The sequence below is a fragment of the Leptinotarsa decemlineata genome, unplaced genomic scaffold, assembly GCF_025532065.1.
Source record: "Leptinotarsa decemlineata unplaced genomic scaffold, Ldec_3_MD MMD2_tig00000199_RagTag_RagTag, whole genome shotgun sequence".
In the NCBI taxonomy this organism is placed as follows: domain Eukaryota; kingdom Metazoa; phylum Arthropoda; class Insecta; order Coleoptera; family Chrysomelidae; genus Leptinotarsa; species Leptinotarsa decemlineata.
In genome coordinates this window covers 16,341,476-16,361,154 of record NW_027412544.1, presented here as the reverse complement: position 1 = coordinate 16,361,154, position 19,679 = coordinate 16,341,476, and the positions used below count along the sequence as shown (strand labels likewise).

The window sequence follows — 19,679 nt, the reverse complement described above, 5'->3', positions numbered from 1 at the left end:
CAAATCATATTGCATCGATTCGATATCCTTCTTCATATGCTTTTCATATGCTCACACTTTCTTACAAATTCTACTCATTTCAGTGCATAGACCAATATGCAACGTTTATTTTACAATTAGAAATGTGAAATTTTTGTATAGGTAGCCAGAGGATAAAACGTGGACTTCATTATTCGAAAATGATTGATCTATTCGAGTTTATTTTCAATTTTAATAAAAATCCGAACCTGCAAGAGATTACGCCGACATACAGGGTTTATTTTAATTTTTATGAGAAATGTAATTTTTTTTATACTCAGGGGGTGGGAGATGGGAATTTTTCTGTCAAAAATGATTAACCTGGTTGAGATTCATGTATGGCAGACCCGACCTGCAAGAATGTCTGGCCAACCTGCAAAATGTATTTTGAATATTTTGAGAATTTTTAAACTATGGGTGTGGGTTGGGAAATTTTTCTTTCGAAAATAATTCACCTGGTCGAGATTCACGTCTATGGGAGACCTGACCTGCAAGATTTATTTTCAATTTCATGAGAATTGTGAAATTTTTCCATACTCATAGACTGGGGGTTGCAATTTTTTTTACGAAAATGAGATTCATATCTGGGAAACCAGACCTGCAAGAATTTCTGCCAACCTGCAAAGTTTATTTTCGATTTCATGAAAGTTGTGAAATTTTTCCACACTCGAAGGGTGGGGTTGGATTTTTTTGTGGAAAATGATTAACCTGGTCGAGATTTATCTCTGGAAGACCCGACCTGCAAGAATTTCCGCCGATCTGCAAAATGTATTTTCAAGAGTGAAATTTTGGGTAGGGGTTGGAACATTTTTCTGTCGAAAATGATTAAAGTGGTCGAGATTCATGTTTGGGAGTCCCGACCTGCAAGAATTTCTACCAACCTGCAAAATGTATTTTCAATTTTTTGAGAATAGTGAAATTAATGGGTGGGGGTTGGAAAACTTTTCCGTCAAAAATGATTAACCTAGTCGGGATTCATGCCTGGGGGAGCCGCGACATGCAAGAATTTCTGCCGACCGGCGAGGTTTATTTTTATGAGAATTGTGATTTTGTCGAAAATGATTAATTTGGTCGAGATTCATCTCTGGGAGACCTGTAGAAATTTCTGCCGACCTGCAAAAAGTATTAACAATTTTTTGAGAATTGTGAAATTTTTGGGTGGGGGTTGGAAAAATTTTCTGTCGCAAATGATTAACCTGATCGAGATTTACGTGAGCAATGTTTACTGAGAAAAATTTGCTGACCTGCAAAATAGTCCCGATCTCAGAGTAATAAAAGACAATAGAGAGGCCTTTTCCATCCTTACATTGAAGGCAGCATAACTTTGTTTACGGAAAGTAAGTTGGACCATAAAATAGTGGCGGTTGGTTTAGTTGATATTCGGAGGGATAGTATATATTTATAAAATAAATCATTTCAGGTAAAAATGTATTCTGTTCAAATAGTTCCTACACGAAATCTGATTTATTATTAATGATTATGGAAATGAGGCCAGTTTTTCTACCACCTACTAGATTTTTATTTATGTATGGATTTATAATGAAGCGCGTGGTTTACTGGGTTAAAATTAAATTATTTCATATGAAATTGTTCATAACAATGAAAAATGTTAATTTCAAAAGTAATGAACTTTGCCTCATATAATCAGATGAAGAAATTTGTGATTTATTCTCAGATTTTATAAACAAGCGGTACGGTTTGTGAGGTCCGATATGAAGAATTTTCGATAAGAAATCACGATTTCATTCAAAATTGGTATCTAGGGGTCTTTGTGGACTGACATTATGAAAGGGTATATTTTTCATGTTTTTAATGATCATTTTTTTGATCTTATTCTAATAAATAAAGTTTTTGAAACTAGATTTATATTATTTCATTATTTGACACATCCCAACCAGAAAAAGGTTAAAAAAATGACAACCGTCATTTCTTATTGAATATTGTCTGTATGCAACGCGAGAGCCTCGTGCAAAGAAAATAAAACCAAAACGGAAATCATATTCTTTGTGTGATGTAAGTTAGTTGTTAAGTGAGCAATAACAGATTCAATACCGGTTGCACAAGAATAACTATTTAGTATACAAACTGAACATTGAACAGAAAGCTTTTTAATCTGTTGATCACAGAATGAATATGACTTATGGCACACATATGAAAAACATATTTTTCATTTTTGAATACAGTTTTTTTCATTTACATTAATAATTTTTCGTAAATATAGAATTCGTCAGCATGAATTATTGAAAAAAACAATGTCGGTCCACAAAGACCCCTAGATACCAATTTTGAATTAAATCACATAATAATATCAAACCTCGATTGTAATTAAAAATATTCATGATTTCTAATCGAAAATTCTTTATATCCGACCTCAAAAACCATACCACTTGTTCATCAAATCTGAGAATAAATCACAAATTTATTCATCTGATTATATGAAGCAAAGTTCATTACTTTTAAAATTAACATTTATCATTGTTATGAATTAGTTCATTTGAAATAATTTAATTTTAACCCAATAAATCACGCGTCTCATTTTCGTAATCATTAATAAAAATCAGATTTCTTGTAGGTACTATTTAAACAGAATACATTTTCACCTGAAATGATTTATTTTATAAAAATATACCTAATATCCCTCCGATTATCAACTAAACCAACCGCCACTGTTTCATGGTCCAACTCACTTCGAATGTAAACAAACTCTTTATAACCCCTCATTACCCGCCACCCCCCTCGCCATATATTGTACAGAAAAGGATAGTACGATACCAGCTTCAAAATACATGTATTGTATTGGTATAGGCATGGCAACTCTATGTCTTATTATTACTCTGAGGACCCGATCAAACAGGTCAAACACTTTATCGACCACCCAACATAACTGACTTGAGAATATCAGCCGCCCTGTTGAACTTCCATCGCGCCTTAATGATTATTTATGACTCACAAATGAAAATTCATTATCACTCAACATCAAGAAATTGCGAACCGTACAATAGTTAGTGAAGAGTATACTAGAAGTGCTGTTCAAAGAACAACAAAGAAATACTAGAATGCAATGTGCCACCATATTAATAGCTTCAGTAATTTCCACCAAAAAAATTTGTACAACTTTCATTAAAAGTCACATTTTTAATGGTTGTCAAGAGTATTAAAAGATGATGTTTACAAAGTAGCGTGTTAAAAATATTAACACTAGTGTTACAAGTATTTAAGATTTTTAACATGATTTTTTTCGACCAAATAGCAATAAACAAAACAATCATTTAATTTTCAAGGAAGTTTTATTATGAACAATAGATATAGAAACAATTAAATTCTGTTACAAATGTATTATATACATTAATTACATTATTATTATTTATGAACATTAATATGAAAAGTACAATCAGGACAACTGCTGATATATTAATACCTACCTACCTACATTTAATTCTTGAAGTGAAGAGGATGATGCTGTAATGCTGGAGGTAGCTGTTGGGATTCTTATAGAAAAGAAGCAGAAGACTTTCTGAAACAGTGACCTGTATATTCCTTTGGTTCCGGGAGGTTAAGAAATTCAGCAATATGGTAGAGGGCATTTTCCCAAACGTGTTTATACCAACTGGGTTGGTACTGCATTTATAATTTGAGTATTTCAGAAAAAAAACGTTAATGATTGATAGAAGGGCATAATGTAAAACGTATTTATGTTTTTTCCAACAATGCAAAAAGAACGACCTGTTTTTACGTTTTTGTATTTGGAATTTGAACAATCAATGATTTATCCATTAATTTAATGTCTTCTATTAATAAATTGCACAGCTCTTCACGCTGACAGGCTCCATATATTCCGAAAACAGTAGGTAGCAACTTTTATCATCAAATATTTTTCATCTGGCGCCTCCTTTATAAATCTCTGGACTTGTTCAAACGTTAGAGTTTTTAATTTTTTGGGCCTATAACTTTCACTTTTCCGTTTCAAGAATGCTATTACCTTGAAATATTTGCTTGTATAACACCATTTTTAACGAGCGCACTCGACTTTATCAATGATGAAAACTTGCTCAACAAAGTTGAATATTGCATATTTTTGATTTCTCTTCTAGATAGGTTAAGAAAGAAGACGGTTTCGCTAAAATATCCTTCGACGCTTTTTAGTCTACACCAGCTAAGAAAATTAGAATATACGATGTCGTACTGCTGAGCCGATTATATTATTCTTCATTATACAAGACATTAAACACCAGCAAGTACTTTAAATGTGACTAAATAAAACGCGTGAGCTGTAAACAGTACTGTTTGTTGGTAACCAGGTGATTCGGCGTCACCTGACAGGGCCACTTCACAGCAAAAGCAATAACATGAACACAGTTAACTGACAACAGATGTCAAATTGTGTTTTTATAGAAATATAAAATTTATCTATTTTATTATGAAAACAGGACAGTTGCACATAAAACGTTGTATGATTTTTGTGTTAAAAGTAAGTTTTATTTTGTAAGTGAAATTGTTCAACTCGCTATGGTCGTTTCGCAAACGTTTTCATTCACAAAATAAAATCTTACTTTCAACGCTCATATCATAAATAGTTATTTCAGCTCTTTATAAACGATAACGATCAAAATAAAGCAGAAACTGACAACTGACATAACGTATCGTCAAATTCCGTTTAAAAACCAACCTCACGCTCAGGGCTGCTCCTGGTTGTACAATTGTACGAATTGCTATACAATTCAATATTTTTTCGTACATGCATACCACATTGACAAAAAGCATACATTTTGACTTTATTTGGTTTTGCATTGATTCGGACGACACCACGGTTATATATTTACAAATTCCAATCACTTTAGTCTTCGATAATCGAGTAATTTGTCTATCTCTGTCTTCCGTCTGATTATGATAGGCGTATTCCGCATGTCCCTTTGTCATAGAACTCGTAGATCACGATCACAAAGCACTTTATTTTCAGATCAGTCAAATGTCAAATCTATCGAAAAGCGCTGACGCTAAAAGAAAAATAAATCCACAGTGAGAAAAGACGAATTTTGAATAAATATTTATGAATAGTAGTTGGTAGTTCACCTCACCTCTCTTGATTTTTGTCTTAAGAGACTTTGTGTTGTCATTTGATTTGATATATAATATAAGCTAAAGCTAGATTTGTGAATGCAAAATTTTCAATAAATATTAAGACAAATAGTAATCAAATCAATATATTTGCAATAACCACTTCAAAATGTTCACATTTCACATACGATGAAGTGTCTGCGCATGCGCGAATCGCTTTATTCCATCTTTGCATCATGCGGGAAGCTGTCACTTGTCAATTATTCTGATAACAGGGTTGGCGACCATTGATGCTATACAATTATAGCGAAAAGCATACATTTTCATCTGTCATTTCCGTACAAAATATTTTTGCTTTGGAGCAGCACTAGTCACGCTAGTTTTGAGTCATCATGAATACATCATGAATAGTTGATGTGACGTCATCGTTTCAACGCCAGAATGAATGTATTTGAATCACAGACGAATACGTTTTGAATACATGAGCGCCAGAAAACGCCTCAACCTCACACTAGTTTTAAATCATCATGAATACGTTTCAAATCATAGTTGATGTAACGTCATCGTTTCAAAGCCAGAATGAATGTATTTGAATCACAGATGAATACATTTTGAATACATGAGCACAGAAAACGCCTTAATTTTCGGAATGACAGTTCTCAGCCAATCAAAAATAAGAGAAAGCAATTGATGACCCATTGTTATTTCAGAATAGATTTGTTTGTATTCTTTCCAATCTATATACATACCAAAGACAGGTTAAGAATGTCTTTGTAATAAATATTTCGGTTTCTTGTTTCTTTTGTTACTGTTGTTATATTCTAATCTTATTTCATTTTTAAAATGGTAAGATTGTTTAAAATTGTAATATTTTTATCTACAGCACATTTTATTTGCAGGATATATTATCACGTCCCGCTGAGGAATTCGAAAATGACCAATCTGTAGAAACAATGTGGGCCATCAAGGCTTTTGAACATGCAGAAATATATTTCAATGTAAGTGATACTGCTACAATTTTTTTAGCAAATATAAAAGTAGAAAAAAATCATCTAATCAATTCAGAACATTCAAATTTTCATGTAAATTTTTATTATCAGTCAGTAGTTGAGGTTGTATTTTTTATACTGTGCAGCAAAAAAGTTATCGACATGTTTAACTCTTTGAAAGATATCTGGGAAAAACTGCACAGCATCTACAAGCAGCGAACTCAACAGAGGTAAGATAGGCTATTCAGTCAGTTTTTTGGATCAGTGGAAAGGATTATACTGAAACGTCCGCAAGATCGAAATGGTGGCGAATCAATGGTACCACAGCATGTGTTGCAAGAAACGTGCTAAAGATACCAGTTTCAGCTGAAACAGCAAAGAGTAACAAGTCGGAAACAAAAATGAACTTGCGGTAAAAACAGACATTTCAAGAAAAGCTGCAGGAAAGTTAGAACAAAAAATGATGATACAACAAGAACTTCTGATAAATCCCCCTTCATTATCAATGAAAATTTTCTGTGTGAGTTGAGTTCAGATGTTACATGCATTGTCGACAACAGTACCACATGATGAAACACGGAATTGGTTTCCTAGTTTTTTTTGGTAATCATCTTCCATAATTTCATAAATAAACAGAACTGAATCAGTAGAGAATCTGTTGAAGACTGGAAATTTCACCCAAAAAATATCTTTGTAATATAAACCACTAAAGACTCCAGTTAGTCAGTAATTTGCATTCATAAATTTAGCCAACAAACTGAAAAATTAATTGAGAAATTGAGTTTTTATACTTTGCTTTCTATAGATGGTTAATGTTTCAGAGAATGTTCTTAATGACTGAGGCATTCCTCTCAAGTGAGTTTATTGGGTTTTGAGAATGGAAAAGGATAGTTTTCTGAAACATAAACCTTTCAAAAAGAAAGGTAAGTATAGAAATTTCATTTTTTACATTGATTATTCAATTTGTTGGTAAAATTTATCAATGTTACTGTCTAATTGACTCTTCAGAAGTTTATATTACAATTAACTTTTCAGGGTGTTCTTCATTACACTTCAGCTCTATTGATTTAACTTAATTTTTCAGATTGTGGAAAGTTATATACCCAAAAAACAGTGAGAAACATTGACTCCTCAACAAAATGTTTTTCAAAGAATACAAAAGCTGGTTCATGTCTTATGAAAACTTCCGTCTGTCGTTGACAAGGGAATGATATGAAACCTCATTGGAAATAAGTGCAAAATTAACAGAGAAAACTGTATTGTTGCAAGTGGTACTCAAAGAATTGCTTTTTATTTGATGCACATTTGTGTTAAAACTTCGGAGCACTTTGTGGAAGCACACATTTTTGGTGGTGACATACTTCAAATCTGCCATGAAAAACTTCGAGATGAAAATGAATGACCTGTCAAAAAGTTTCTGTGTTTGTATAGCAAAACACATTGTTTAAGTTTCAATTAGAGAACAAATGCCATTGAAAGAGGGAACATTGGCAGATCAAGATCTTCAGATGATGTGGTGCTGCAGGTTTTTCTGGGTTTTCCTGCAGCTGAAAAAGCAAATGCGCCACTGGGATCAATCAAGTCGCCCCGGAGCGCCAATTAATTTTTGTTTCATAATTTGTATTACATTTTTTTTTTCATCATGAACACGAAATGAATTTCCAAAAAATTATGTAGATGGTAGCAGATATTTTGTTCGTTTCAAAAATGACTACACCAAGTTTCAGATCATTTATTTTTTCCAGAAAAACCAGATGTTAAAAACAAATTGGAATTATTTCTTGTCTGCTTGGCTTTATCACTTTGTTTCTGTCTCTCAACCTAGGGCTGGTACTTTCATCAGACTGGTTTAGAATCTGAATTATGAGCTTCATCATTAGTTCAACTGGAGCTTGTAAAATACTGGTTCCTGAAGATATGCCCAATCATCCAGCTTCAATTATTGAGTTTAATGATATTTTGATTAGCGAAACTAGTTTCAGCTCAAATGATAACCAAAGAATTATAATTTCAAAGGAGCTATTTATCCTGAATTATACAATGCGTTAGTTTCCATGAAGCAGTCAATAATTTCTATGAAGTATTATATAATAATATTGATTTGGATGTTCCTACTTTCGAAGTGTTCAAACATAAATGACCCAAATGGTATACATCTGGGATCATTCACAATATAAAAAAAAAGCTAAATTATGTACAAAAAAACTGGTAATGTTATTTGAACTAGTCAGTCCTACTGTAAATTCCTCTGATTTAAAGGCAAAATAAACCATGCCAAGTGATCAAAATTAACTAATAACAACAACCGAGTGAACAAAATTAACTAAAAGAAACAACACTTGTCATCAAAAACCATATCAAAACTGTATATGATAAGTTATTTAAATACTATACAAGAATCTTAATTATCTCATCCTCAATCCTTGTGATCATATGTACATTCCAAGAATACATCCTCCCATATCCCAGGTAGGATGAAATATGACGACTACACTATTGATTACTTGTGATGCACTGTTTGGAACCTTTGGTGTAGTAATGAATATTACTGGAGTAATCTTAGTGTTAGTCATGTCCTAATGATGCTAACTTGCTTAGTGAAACGTGCGCTGAAAGATAGTATTATTCATTTCACGCCAGAGGTTCCATATTCTACTTATCAAGTAAATTTATTCTTGAATATTACTGATGGAGTTTTATCCCAACACCAAACCATTATTTTCACACCCCGACACGTGTTTCAATCACCAAGTGATCATTTTCAAGAGGAAGATTTAATACATACATACATACAATGTTATACTTATTTATACCATAGAAACCTCTGCTAGGTACCTGCATCTTAACTTCTTAAATTAATTTTACAATGTGGCCTTATTTTATAGTAAAGTAAAACTGATAATTAAAATATTATTTCAACAAGCTATATAGTATACTATTAGGTATTGATCCACCATCGTTATTCATAATATTATTATGTTTGCTTATTTCTACACTCTCGTAGGGATCTAGATGTCTGTTGTTGTTAACTTGTCTAACCAGTCTTAATGAACTAAAGTCTATGGAATGGTTTTTTTGCAAAATATGGTGTGCTAAGTGCTCCTTATATCTTATAATAATAGATCTTTTAGTCTGTCCATAATATTTTGCATGGCAGTCCTTATATTTTTAATTTAGTAAATTTTAGGCCTAATCCAAATTCTCGACTTTGTCCTTTGGAATTCCTAAGGAATTCTTCTGCAGTGTATGACTTGTTTTAAATACCACCTTCATATCTAGTTCCTTGAAAATCTTTCCAAAGTTCTTCGTGTATTGGTGGTATGGAACTTAGATATATTTATTTTGGATTTCGTCATTTCTTAAAGTCGAGATTTTGTTCATTCTTTACCTAAACGTTTTCTTCCTTATAATATCATTTACAATATCCCCGAGAAACCATTACTGACTGCTATTTTCGTATTGTTTGTTTTTGTTTTGTGGACCTCTCATGTGTGAGAGGAAAAGTTAAAAGACAATGCACTAGAAAATTCAGCCCAGCACGTTTGTGCTATCCACAGTGATGTGAACTGTCAGGAATTTACCTGTAAGTGCTTTGATGAAAGATTGCATCAGTGTCTTGGTCTATCCTATCCTGATTCATGAAAGATGTCATGAATTTGTTGCATTCTTAAGTTTGGAAATCCATCTGATATTTGAAATTATCGTTCTTCTCGAACTTTGCTAGACTTCTTGAAAGTGTCATCTATAATCGCATACATTACTCAGTTCGTAATATCATATCACTGCAACAACATGGGTCTATATCTAACAAATCTACCATAACAAATTCAATCGTTTGAATGGGTATATTTTTAGAAGATATCAATTTTTGTGAAAGAAAGGGTTTGGCTTCCTTTGGAAGATTTTTGTATGAAGATGGAGAAGTAGAAAGCTAAAACCTTTTTTTCACAAAAATGTAATCGCACTGACTCAAAATGTTAGTGATGTCTTGATCAAGTTGATCACATGATTCTTCTATAAAAACTCCAACAATTTGGTTTCCATGATTCAACAGTACTTTTCCATAAGTCCTACTTATTTCAACGCGAACAGATTGTATCATATAACGGCCATTTTTTTTATTACAATCCTTTATCTGAAGTACGTCAGGAATAGAATCTCGGACCACTTTTATTCTTGTTCTTTATTAATGATCTCAGTAATTATGCCGATTGTGATAAGTTGTTTTTTGCAGATGATTTAAAAATATCGAAGATTATAGTTTTTTGCAACTACAATTAAAACATATACACACGTGGTGTGAAGTCAACAAGCTGTATCTTAATGCATTCAAATGTAAAGTAGATAGATAGATAGCTAGTTTATTAAGCTTTTAGGTGTACATTCATCGTTCATTTAGAAAGCACAAATAAGATTCGTCAATTTCGTCATAGTGTATATAAAAAAAACACAATAATATTAGATACAATACAGATATTAAAACTATGTTATTAAAATATACACAATACTAAAACATTGTCAGTGTCAAAATAATATTTAAATAAAAGCATCAAAACATTTCAAGAAGAGAAGGAAAATTTGCGACAATACAGTGTAAGTGATCTTGATGTGAAGTGATCTCAATGCTGAACTGGTCTCTCATTTCACAGGTAACAGGGCAGGCGCATGATCCATATATTCCTTTATAGAGTAAAAAGCGTTATCCGTTAAATAAGTTTTCATGTTTTTTTTTAATTTGTGGGAATTTAGCTCTTTGACCCAAGAAGGTAGCAAGTTATAAAAATTAACATCGATTGAATTGTTCTTTGACCTAAATTTGAGTCTAAATTTGTGTGGTAGACGCCTGTGGGTGCTGAATCTATGAAAGTCAGCATTTAATGCGTAATCGTTTTTCTTATTATGTATTTCCAATAAGGAGTGATATATATATATATATATATATATATATATATATATATATATATATATAAATGCTAGGTAGAGTCATAACTTTCAAGGATGGGAAGAGGGGTTCACATGAATCTCTGTATCCCGCTCCAGAGATAATTCTTATTGCCTTTTTTTGCATCATAAATACAAATAAAACATAAATGTTTTAAAGTAGGAAAATGTTGGTCATTGAGTGCAATTATAGATTAGGTCACGTAGTGACTCAATGAAAGATCTTCGTGTATATTTTGATCAAAATTTGTCTTTTTTCAACCATATTAGATTGAAAGTAAGTGAAGCTTTGAGAGCGTATGGCATTTTAGTTCACGGTTGTAGAATAAGGCTCTATTGTATGGTATCCATTCTACAACTGCTACACTACATTAATTGAAAAAGTTCAACATCGTTTCCTAAAATTTATTTATTTTAAATCTTACAGTATCTATCCAGATACAGAAACTCCATTCCAATTTCTTACTGTAACACTCAATATAGAAGATCTTTAGTTAAGCAGAAAACTTGCTCTGGTGTAGAAGAAATCCAAAACAAGCACCTTTCCAAATTATTATAAATGGAATACTCTTCACGACGCGCGTTTCACCTAAAAACTTGGCGCCTTCATCTCCTGAAACCTTGTTGGTGAAAGGCACGTCGTGAAGAGTATCACATTTCTGGAGATTCGGAAAAATACTTTTTTTTTGGTTAATTTAACTTGTTTAGGAGTTCAATTAAGAGGTGCCAGACGAGTTTTATTTGCCCAGAGGAATTTAATTACTCAAGAATTCTTAGCTTATAATCTCCAAACGTTTCAACTGCAACGCCTACATTCCTGTAAAACATTTTTAATTTAATTTGTTACTTAAAACAAATAAATTCACCTATTTGTTTTCAATTCTATGTATTAATTACATTTGTAATATTTCTAGTTCTGCAAATGAATATTATCATTATTTTTATTTAAAAATCTCAACATTGTATATTTTTATCAATCTTTGAAAGGGTAAAGGTTACTCAGCATAAATAAATAACTTCCACTCAATAAATGTAAACATTTTTTCCAAAAAAAAAAAAAATTCAAGAGGAAACAGGTTTTGATTTTTGTTTCAGATATTATGTTCTGCAGATCCCAAACATCTGAAACTCACACCATTAGATGATCTGATTTACAAAATTTTCAGAGAAGAATTTCCTGACTTAAACATAACAGTAATTGTTGAAAATGAACTGAAAAGCACTAAGGAAAAAGCAAAGTGGAGGCCATATTGTGAAAGATTCAAAGGACTTGTAGAAGACTATAGCTTCGGAACACTACTACGTGCAGATGCAAGAGAAGACTATAAAGAAGAAAATACTATCCTCGTTACGAGGATACAATTTTATGCCTTAGAAATTGCCAGGAATAAGGAAGGGGTTAATGATATTCTTAGGAATAAATTCAAACCGACTGTCGATCAGAAGAATAAAAATGCCATAACAAAGTCATAACTTAATGTTTAATTATTTATTGAATTTCTTGTTATAATTCTCAATATCACTATCACTATTTTCACTGATTTTTGTAATTTTTAAATAGATACTTTGATTTTGCAAAAGTAATTTGAATTTTACCCTCACAATTGAATTGTTGATGAAAAAAAATCTCATTACATGAAAGTGTTCAAATTATGGTAACCTTGTTGGATAATTTTCTGTTTCAGAACTGCCTAAAGCATTTTATTCATTATAATCCAATTCTCTAAAAATTCACCTATCGATAACTTTGCCCCACTATATTTTGGAAATACATTTCTTGAATAAGTTTGTTAAACAATGCTAGAAAGAAAAATTGTTATTCATTTTTTTTCAGTCAGAAACACCACTATGAATATCACCAAGTGAAAAAATAAATTCAGCAGTCTATATTGAAGTGATTTCAAGTAAATTTATTACTAATAGAGTACCAAAATAAATAATTTTGAGGTAGTCTTTTTGTCTGCCACTTCACCCGAGCATTTTCTGACCATCATCATTTGGTTTTGAATTCAAAGTCTCAACAGTACGATATGGATGGTCTTTTGACTGAAGAGATATTGGGAAATGTCACGTGGTGTTACTCATTAGGAATTATTGCCTATGAAACAAACACATGTAGCATTCCCTGTCACAACATTTAAATTCATATGTATCAACTGAATAAGTTAATAAAAAGTTCCACCAACTGGAAATGAAATACATTTTTGTTTTTTATAACTTTTTAAATATCAATTATAAATAATAGTATACATGACATCCATGAGAATCCCCGTTCATATCAATTTATCAAGAAGTAAGTCATTTGGAGAGATTTACTCTTTCAAAGACATACTTATTAGGAATGTTAAAATTTGACAGGATTTATCCCTGGGGTACCCTAGCAAAGATTCCGACAAAATCAGAAAATTCATGATTTACTATAACATGCTGACTTCTACCTGATAAATAACTTCTGAGAAGTTCCACAGAATCAGAGGAAAATCCAAGGCTCTATTGAATATAGAGCTATCGGCAGCAAATGGTATATTCTGTCAATAGTTTTGTATATATTGTCGACTACAAAAATACTGTCGTTCAGTTGTAGCCTTTTCCGAGGTCAGATTGAAACATATAGCAAGAAGCTTTCTTTAATACATACACACACGTACCCACATACAATCGTGTTTCAGTTTTCAGCGAGTTTTTTTTTATACCTGAAGATTCTCAATAAATTAGACTTGCTCATAAAAAAAAATTATATTTAAAATAAAGCAAAAAAAATTTTGGGTTCACTTTTTATTATACACGTTCATCAGGCCACCCAAATTTCAAAGATGACTCAGGTAAAAAAAGATGTATAAGAGTTTCACAAAAAATTATAGACACATGTATGTGTAAGAATGTGTTAATGACATGTAAATACTTTCATTAGATGTCCACTGAGCAGAATGTAGTTTGAAAAATTTCATTGAAGGATGTTCAAATTAAATTCTACTTTTACGATACTAAAGTTTTTTAGGAGTGAATTATTATTAATATCTTTTGAGTACATTATATTTATAGAACTGGAAAAAAACCTTTGTGAATATGCGTGAAAATTGAGTTCAGTTCCATGCGAATTATGATTCCATACTATTGGTTAAAATTAATATCTGAATTATTGCAAGGGAGTATTTTTTAAAAGTAATTTCAGAGCCTTATAGAGTTGATCAATTTTCTAGGCAAGATCAATAAGTTCTAAATTGTTTGTAGTAAAATTTTTATAATGTACCTAAGGAAGTTCTTGTCTTAATAAATTACTTGATGCGGTTTCATGAACTGATTTGTGAAGAACTCAAATGAATATTACTGAAGTTTTATCTTAACACCAAACAGTCATTACAACGCCTCAACACGTGTTTGGATCACCAAGTGATCATCTTCAAGAGGAAGATTAATAGTTCATCATTAAAAGATCATGCTCAAGAGGAAGAATGCGTTCAATCAATCTTCTTGAAGATTATCACTTGGTGATCGAAAACACGTGTCGAGGTGTTAAAATATTGGTTTGGTGTTGGGTTCTAAACAAGTATCAGCCAATATGACATATCAAATGTTTTTGGATAATTGCTAGTCACATGACTTATCTTAAGTTAAACACATTTTTGTTTCTTAATAGTTTATTAGGTACAAAATAAGGCTATACTAAGATGTTTCCACAGCGGAAGCGGCAGATTCTTCTGTGTATTTGCCTTTGTCCTTTCCAAGAGCAGCCAATCGTCCCTTGGCTCTACGATCAATAATCTTCTTTCTATCTTTGTCCATTTTGAGTTTAACAATTACAACCTAAAAATGATGTTTTTTAAGTGACCATTTCAACTATAAAAAAAAAGGTTCAGTGTTTTCAAGTACAGTCAGTGCCAAATTTTTCACCAAGGTGCAATACTAACAAAACAGCATCACTAAATTTCTAAAAATACTTTAGAAACCGTAACACCCATTGAGTTCATATTGCAGTCTACGAATGGTTTGGTTCATCATTCAACATTGGAAGGTATTCAAGTATTAGTTTTTCAATCATTTTTTTTGTATTGTAATCTTACACAATATGAAAAATGGAATGTTACTAAAAACAAATTGAAAAGGATATATTTTAAGGAGAGATTGATTTTTGGAAAACAGGTTTTTTGGATTTCAACATCTCCATATTTTCCAAGGAAGGAAGAAAGCAATAAATTTCAACATTCGTTATGGAATAGAAATGAGAGCCATTTACAGGACTGTTAAACCATATAGTATATGAAAGATGAAACTTCACTTACATAGAACACTGTCATCTTCAATGGCGGATATTGACATTTCCAAATAAGACATTTATCCTACTGACTCTTAGGCATCTTCATCTCAAGATGAAGCACTAACTAAGTTTCCATAAAGTGAGTTAGTGTAAAGCGAGTGCTTCATCTTGTAATGTTATCCAGATTGGTGCTGATGAGACAATAAGACAAGTTGCTTATTTCAAAACATAGAAGTCCACCATTGAGGATGTTCCATGTAAGTGAAATTTTATCTCTTGCTTATACAACATAGCGGAGCAATCCTGCGAATGATATCTGATTCAAACGAATGTTTGGAGTACAAACTGAACATAGAAATAGTTGTTGCAAAATTATTATATGAAAGTAGTTGTTTCAAGAGGCCTTTCTCTTTCAGTTTGTGTCTGAAATTAACTTATATGCATGATCTACACACCTTTGTGAAGAGTTTATGTTGAAACTAACTGCTTTATTCCTTCCTTTGGAAGTTTCCCACATTTTTTTTGTATAAAGATGGGGAAGTAGAAAGCCAAAACCCTGAATAGAAAACTTAACTACTTCAAAATTTTTCACCATTGTGGAATATCACAATACCCAAAAAATTTATAAAAAAGTATTAGTGTTATCTTTCATGAAGTGGATAGCCGAATACTCTTTAAAACGAAATTCATACAGTGCTTCTTTTCTTTTCCTAGGATTAACACTTTTTACACCAAACTTCAATGGAAAATTTTTCAGGGATTATTGAAAGTAGTGTGATTCTACCTATGCAGCCAATGTTACTTTGACCAAGAATACCCATATATATAATTTTAAATTGCAAAATATTGTAATTTACACATATACATTTTCATGGTCTTTTGTATAATTCTATAGAATTTGGATATGAAATGATTAAAACTGAGACCCGAGGGAATGCTAAAGCCAAGGGCTATTGTAATACAATGAATATGAGCAGCATCGACAGGATAGACCAAATGGTGCCTTGCATCTGTAAGACATTTGCGATGTTATAAGAAACTTGGTATTTCTGTACTCTAAATAAGCTTTGTAGATTTTCTGTCATTGTGTTACCTGTCCAAATCAATCTAGATTAAGTGTCTGCCAGATGAAATACATCTCATCTTTATCAATTTGCTCAGTGGATGAGAAATTGCCAAATGTTGGCTCAAATGTATAAGTATATTTTCCCAACGTTTTTAGACTCCAAAAGTTCGCCATTTCAAAAACTTCCAACAATTTGTAGCACATGTGTCTTTTTATTTTCACCAAAAGGATGTATGAATGACCCAATTTTTAGCCTTATTATTATAGTAGTGTAGTAGTCTTCATTAAAGTAAAAGTTTTATCTATGAACTAATCCTCACCCTTAAATATTACCAGTCTTCAAAAACAATAGAAAAATAAGAATTACATTTGTATACACAAATTGTTACACAAATATGATGAAAATGCCTTTCCGGAAAAATTATTTGGATTTTCAATTTCACATCCTATTTTAGGAAGAATACGTTATTCTTTCTAAGAATTTCAGAAAGTCACCGGACCACATTGTGTTTTTTAAACTATGCAAATTATCACACTGTATATCACCTTCTATACTGATTGACGTGAAACTGATCTTCACGTTAGACTTAAGACATGTTCAAATGATGATAAGCAGGTTCAAGTTCCAATAAACTTAAGTCATGCCTTCTTTTCATTGGTCTTATTTCTGATTGAATCATTCCAGTGACAAGTTATCTTTATCTCTGCTTTATCGAACATCGAGTAGAGAGCTGGAATAGTTAGAGCCAACGAAACACATCTATCACCCTCACTTATTGAGAGCAGTCATTCTTGAATTTTGATGGTCCACAGCAATATATGTATGCACACGTCAAAGACAATTGCAAGTGGGTAATTCCAATACTAGTATTGGTTGCTATTTTAGTGAATTCCAAGGGGCCAATGAAAAGTGTACAATTTCCAGGGTAAGTGTGCATACTCACTAAAATCCTTTAAATACTGGTGATTCTGGTGCTAACCTTTACAGGTCGTTTCAATAAACTTGAGAGTGTACTTTTTTATTGGAAGCATTATGTCAAGTATGGAAATAAGTGTGGAATAGTTTTCATAATATAAACATATCTCTTCAGGTCCCATTCAAGAGGTAATAAAAATTGACTGACAAAGCATTCAATCTTCTCTTCAGACTTCAGAAACAAAAATATATAGATTTTTCCTTCAATATTTGTGAAAGTTAGTAAATGAGAAAAATTAATATAAGTAAACAGACCCGTCTGTTGAAAGTTAAAGTACAAATCTAAAGTACCAACTCTTGTCAGTAATTGTATCAGGAATTGTACTGGATCAAAGGAATACCATTCAGCATGCACTACTACTACTAACCTTTGAAGGGTGAATTCCCACATATACACTGGCACCATTTGCCTTTTCTCGTTGAATTCTCTCAATATAGATAACGAATTTTTTCCTGTACACTTGAACAACTTTTCCGACTTGTTGTCCTTTATAATGTCCCCTTACAACCTATAACACAAACTTTAACAAATTTTTGCCAATTATCATTACATTTTTAATATACCTGTACTTCATCGTCCTTACGAATGGGCATGGTGCACACATTGTATTTCTGCCTGAGCTCCTTAGACAAAGGGGCTGACATAAGTTTCCTTCGAATATGAGAAGGCGCCGTGAAGTGCCTTTTCCTGTTTTTGCTTCTTGAAGCAGTAACTAGTTTGTTGAATTTCATCTTGCTCTCCTAGAAAATTTGATAGTAGAATTAGAGAATGTGAGAAGGTTATGTTTACAATTACAAGTTATATCAACCAAATAATAAGAATTTTCTAAATATGAGTGCATAATATAATTGAACAATAATTTTTATAAAACACAAAAGCAAATATTATAACGAATGACTTTGAATGGAGTTGATGAATTCAGATTTATTTCACAAGCAAATCTTACCAAACGCTTCTCCACTACACACAAACTAAAAAGAAAGAACCTTAGAACAAGTTAAGAAGAATGATTATTGACATGACATGACATGACAACATTGCCAAAGTCTACTCTTTACATTGTTGTCAACACGCTGTTCTATCAAACTTTACAATTCTGTATCTCTTTGAGTTTTTATTGCCACCAATTATGAATTTTTGAAAAAAATTATGGATATTATCAATTTGAAACAAAAAAATATTTCTCCAGAAACAAAATTTCATTTAACTGCAATGATCACCTACACTCCACGGATGTAGAGAGTTGGTGTTGGGTAATAACGCCAGTACGCCTTCCAAATGTTTTGGAGCTGCGCAAGACAAAAATCCAAATGTATTGCCATTGGTGGTAATACAAAAATAAAAAGAGAGATAAAAATATTAGGTTTTGTCAAAATATTCCGATGAAAAGGCCTTGGCCAGCAGAATAATTTGAAAAATTAATCTTAGAAAGAGGTACAATCAACATTTATCATTGATGCTAACATCAACATGATAATGTAGATACAAATATGTACTTTGATCAAGATACTTTGATGAAAAGGAATTATTAGTCAACAAAACATGAAAAATCATTGAGTAAACTACCCTTCGAAAGAAGTAGATTCAACATTTTTCATCGTCGGCAATAATAGAATAAAAAAAGAGATAAAAATGTGGTGAAGTTTGGTCGAAATATTCCGGTGACAATATGAAGTCAGATCGAAATATTCCTATGAGGCTTCGATCAGCAAAATATTTTTTTAATCACCAGAGTATAGTACCCTTCGAATTCAAATTTTTTCATTGGTGGCAAATATAACGTAAGAATAGAGATGAAATTATGAACTTATGATGCACTGTTTGGAACCTTTGGTGTAGTAATGAATATTTCTGGAGTTTTTTCCCAACACAAATCGTTATTTTTAACACCTCGACACATGTTTCGATCACCAAGTGATCATCTTCAAAGAGGAAGATTAAAACAGTTTTAATCTTCCTCTTTGAAGATGATCACTTGGTGATCGAAACACGTGTCGAGGTGTTAAAAATAACGATTTGGTGTTGGGAAAAAACTCCAGTAATATTGAAATTGTGGAGTTTAAACAAAATATTTCGATGAGGCCTTAAGGGACAAAATATTTCAAAAATTACAAGAGTAAACTACCGTTCGATAAGGGTAGATTTAACTTTTGATGGCAATGATGACATGAAAAGGCAGATGAAAATATAGAGTTTGATCGCCATATTCCGATGGGAAAGCTCTGTTCAGCAAATTATTCCAGAAAAATCACAGAAGTAAAGTATCCTCATATACGGGTGGATTTCAATCTTATGCACGGTGACATCAATGTCAAGTAAAAGTCAAATATATTTTTTAATATAAACGTTTCATTTCGTATTACGGATGTCTTATTTGG

At 32.0% G+C, this 19,679-nt stretch overlaps 2 protein-coding genes across 2 annotated transcripts; one reads left to right on the top strand and one right to left on the bottom strand.

Annotated features, from left to right (window-relative positions):
• The first annotated feature begins 5,619 nt into the window (after window positions 1-5,619).
• Window positions 5,620-12,583, top strand: LOC111503629 (protein PBDC1). Its single transcript, XM_023157983.2, has 3 exons — window positions 5,620-5,919; window positions 5,973-6,071; window positions 12,099-12,583. Exons 1-3 carry the CDS (start codon window positions 5,917-5,919, stop codon window positions 12,474-12,476), a joined length of 480 nt encoding a protein of 159 aa, XP_023013751.1. The 5' UTR covers window positions 5,620-5,916; the 3' UTR covers window positions 12,477-12,583.
• Window positions 12,584-14,623: 2,040 nt separating this feature from the next.
• RpL26 (Ribosomal protein L26) lies at window positions 14,624-18,397 on the bottom strand. The gene is made up of 4 exons (XM_074173068.1): window positions 18,248-18,397; window positions 17,865-18,041; window positions 17,669-17,809; window positions 14,624-14,807 (listed from the first exon to the last, which is right to left on the bottom strand). The coding sequence occupies exons 2-4, from the start codon at window positions 18,030-18,032 to the stop codon at window positions 14,667-14,669; spliced, it is 450 nt and encodes a 149-aa protein (XP_074029169.1). The 5' UTR covers window positions 18,033-18,041; window positions 18,248-18,397; the 3' UTR covers window positions 14,624-14,666.
• Window positions 18,398-19,679: the final 1,282 nt, after the last annotated feature.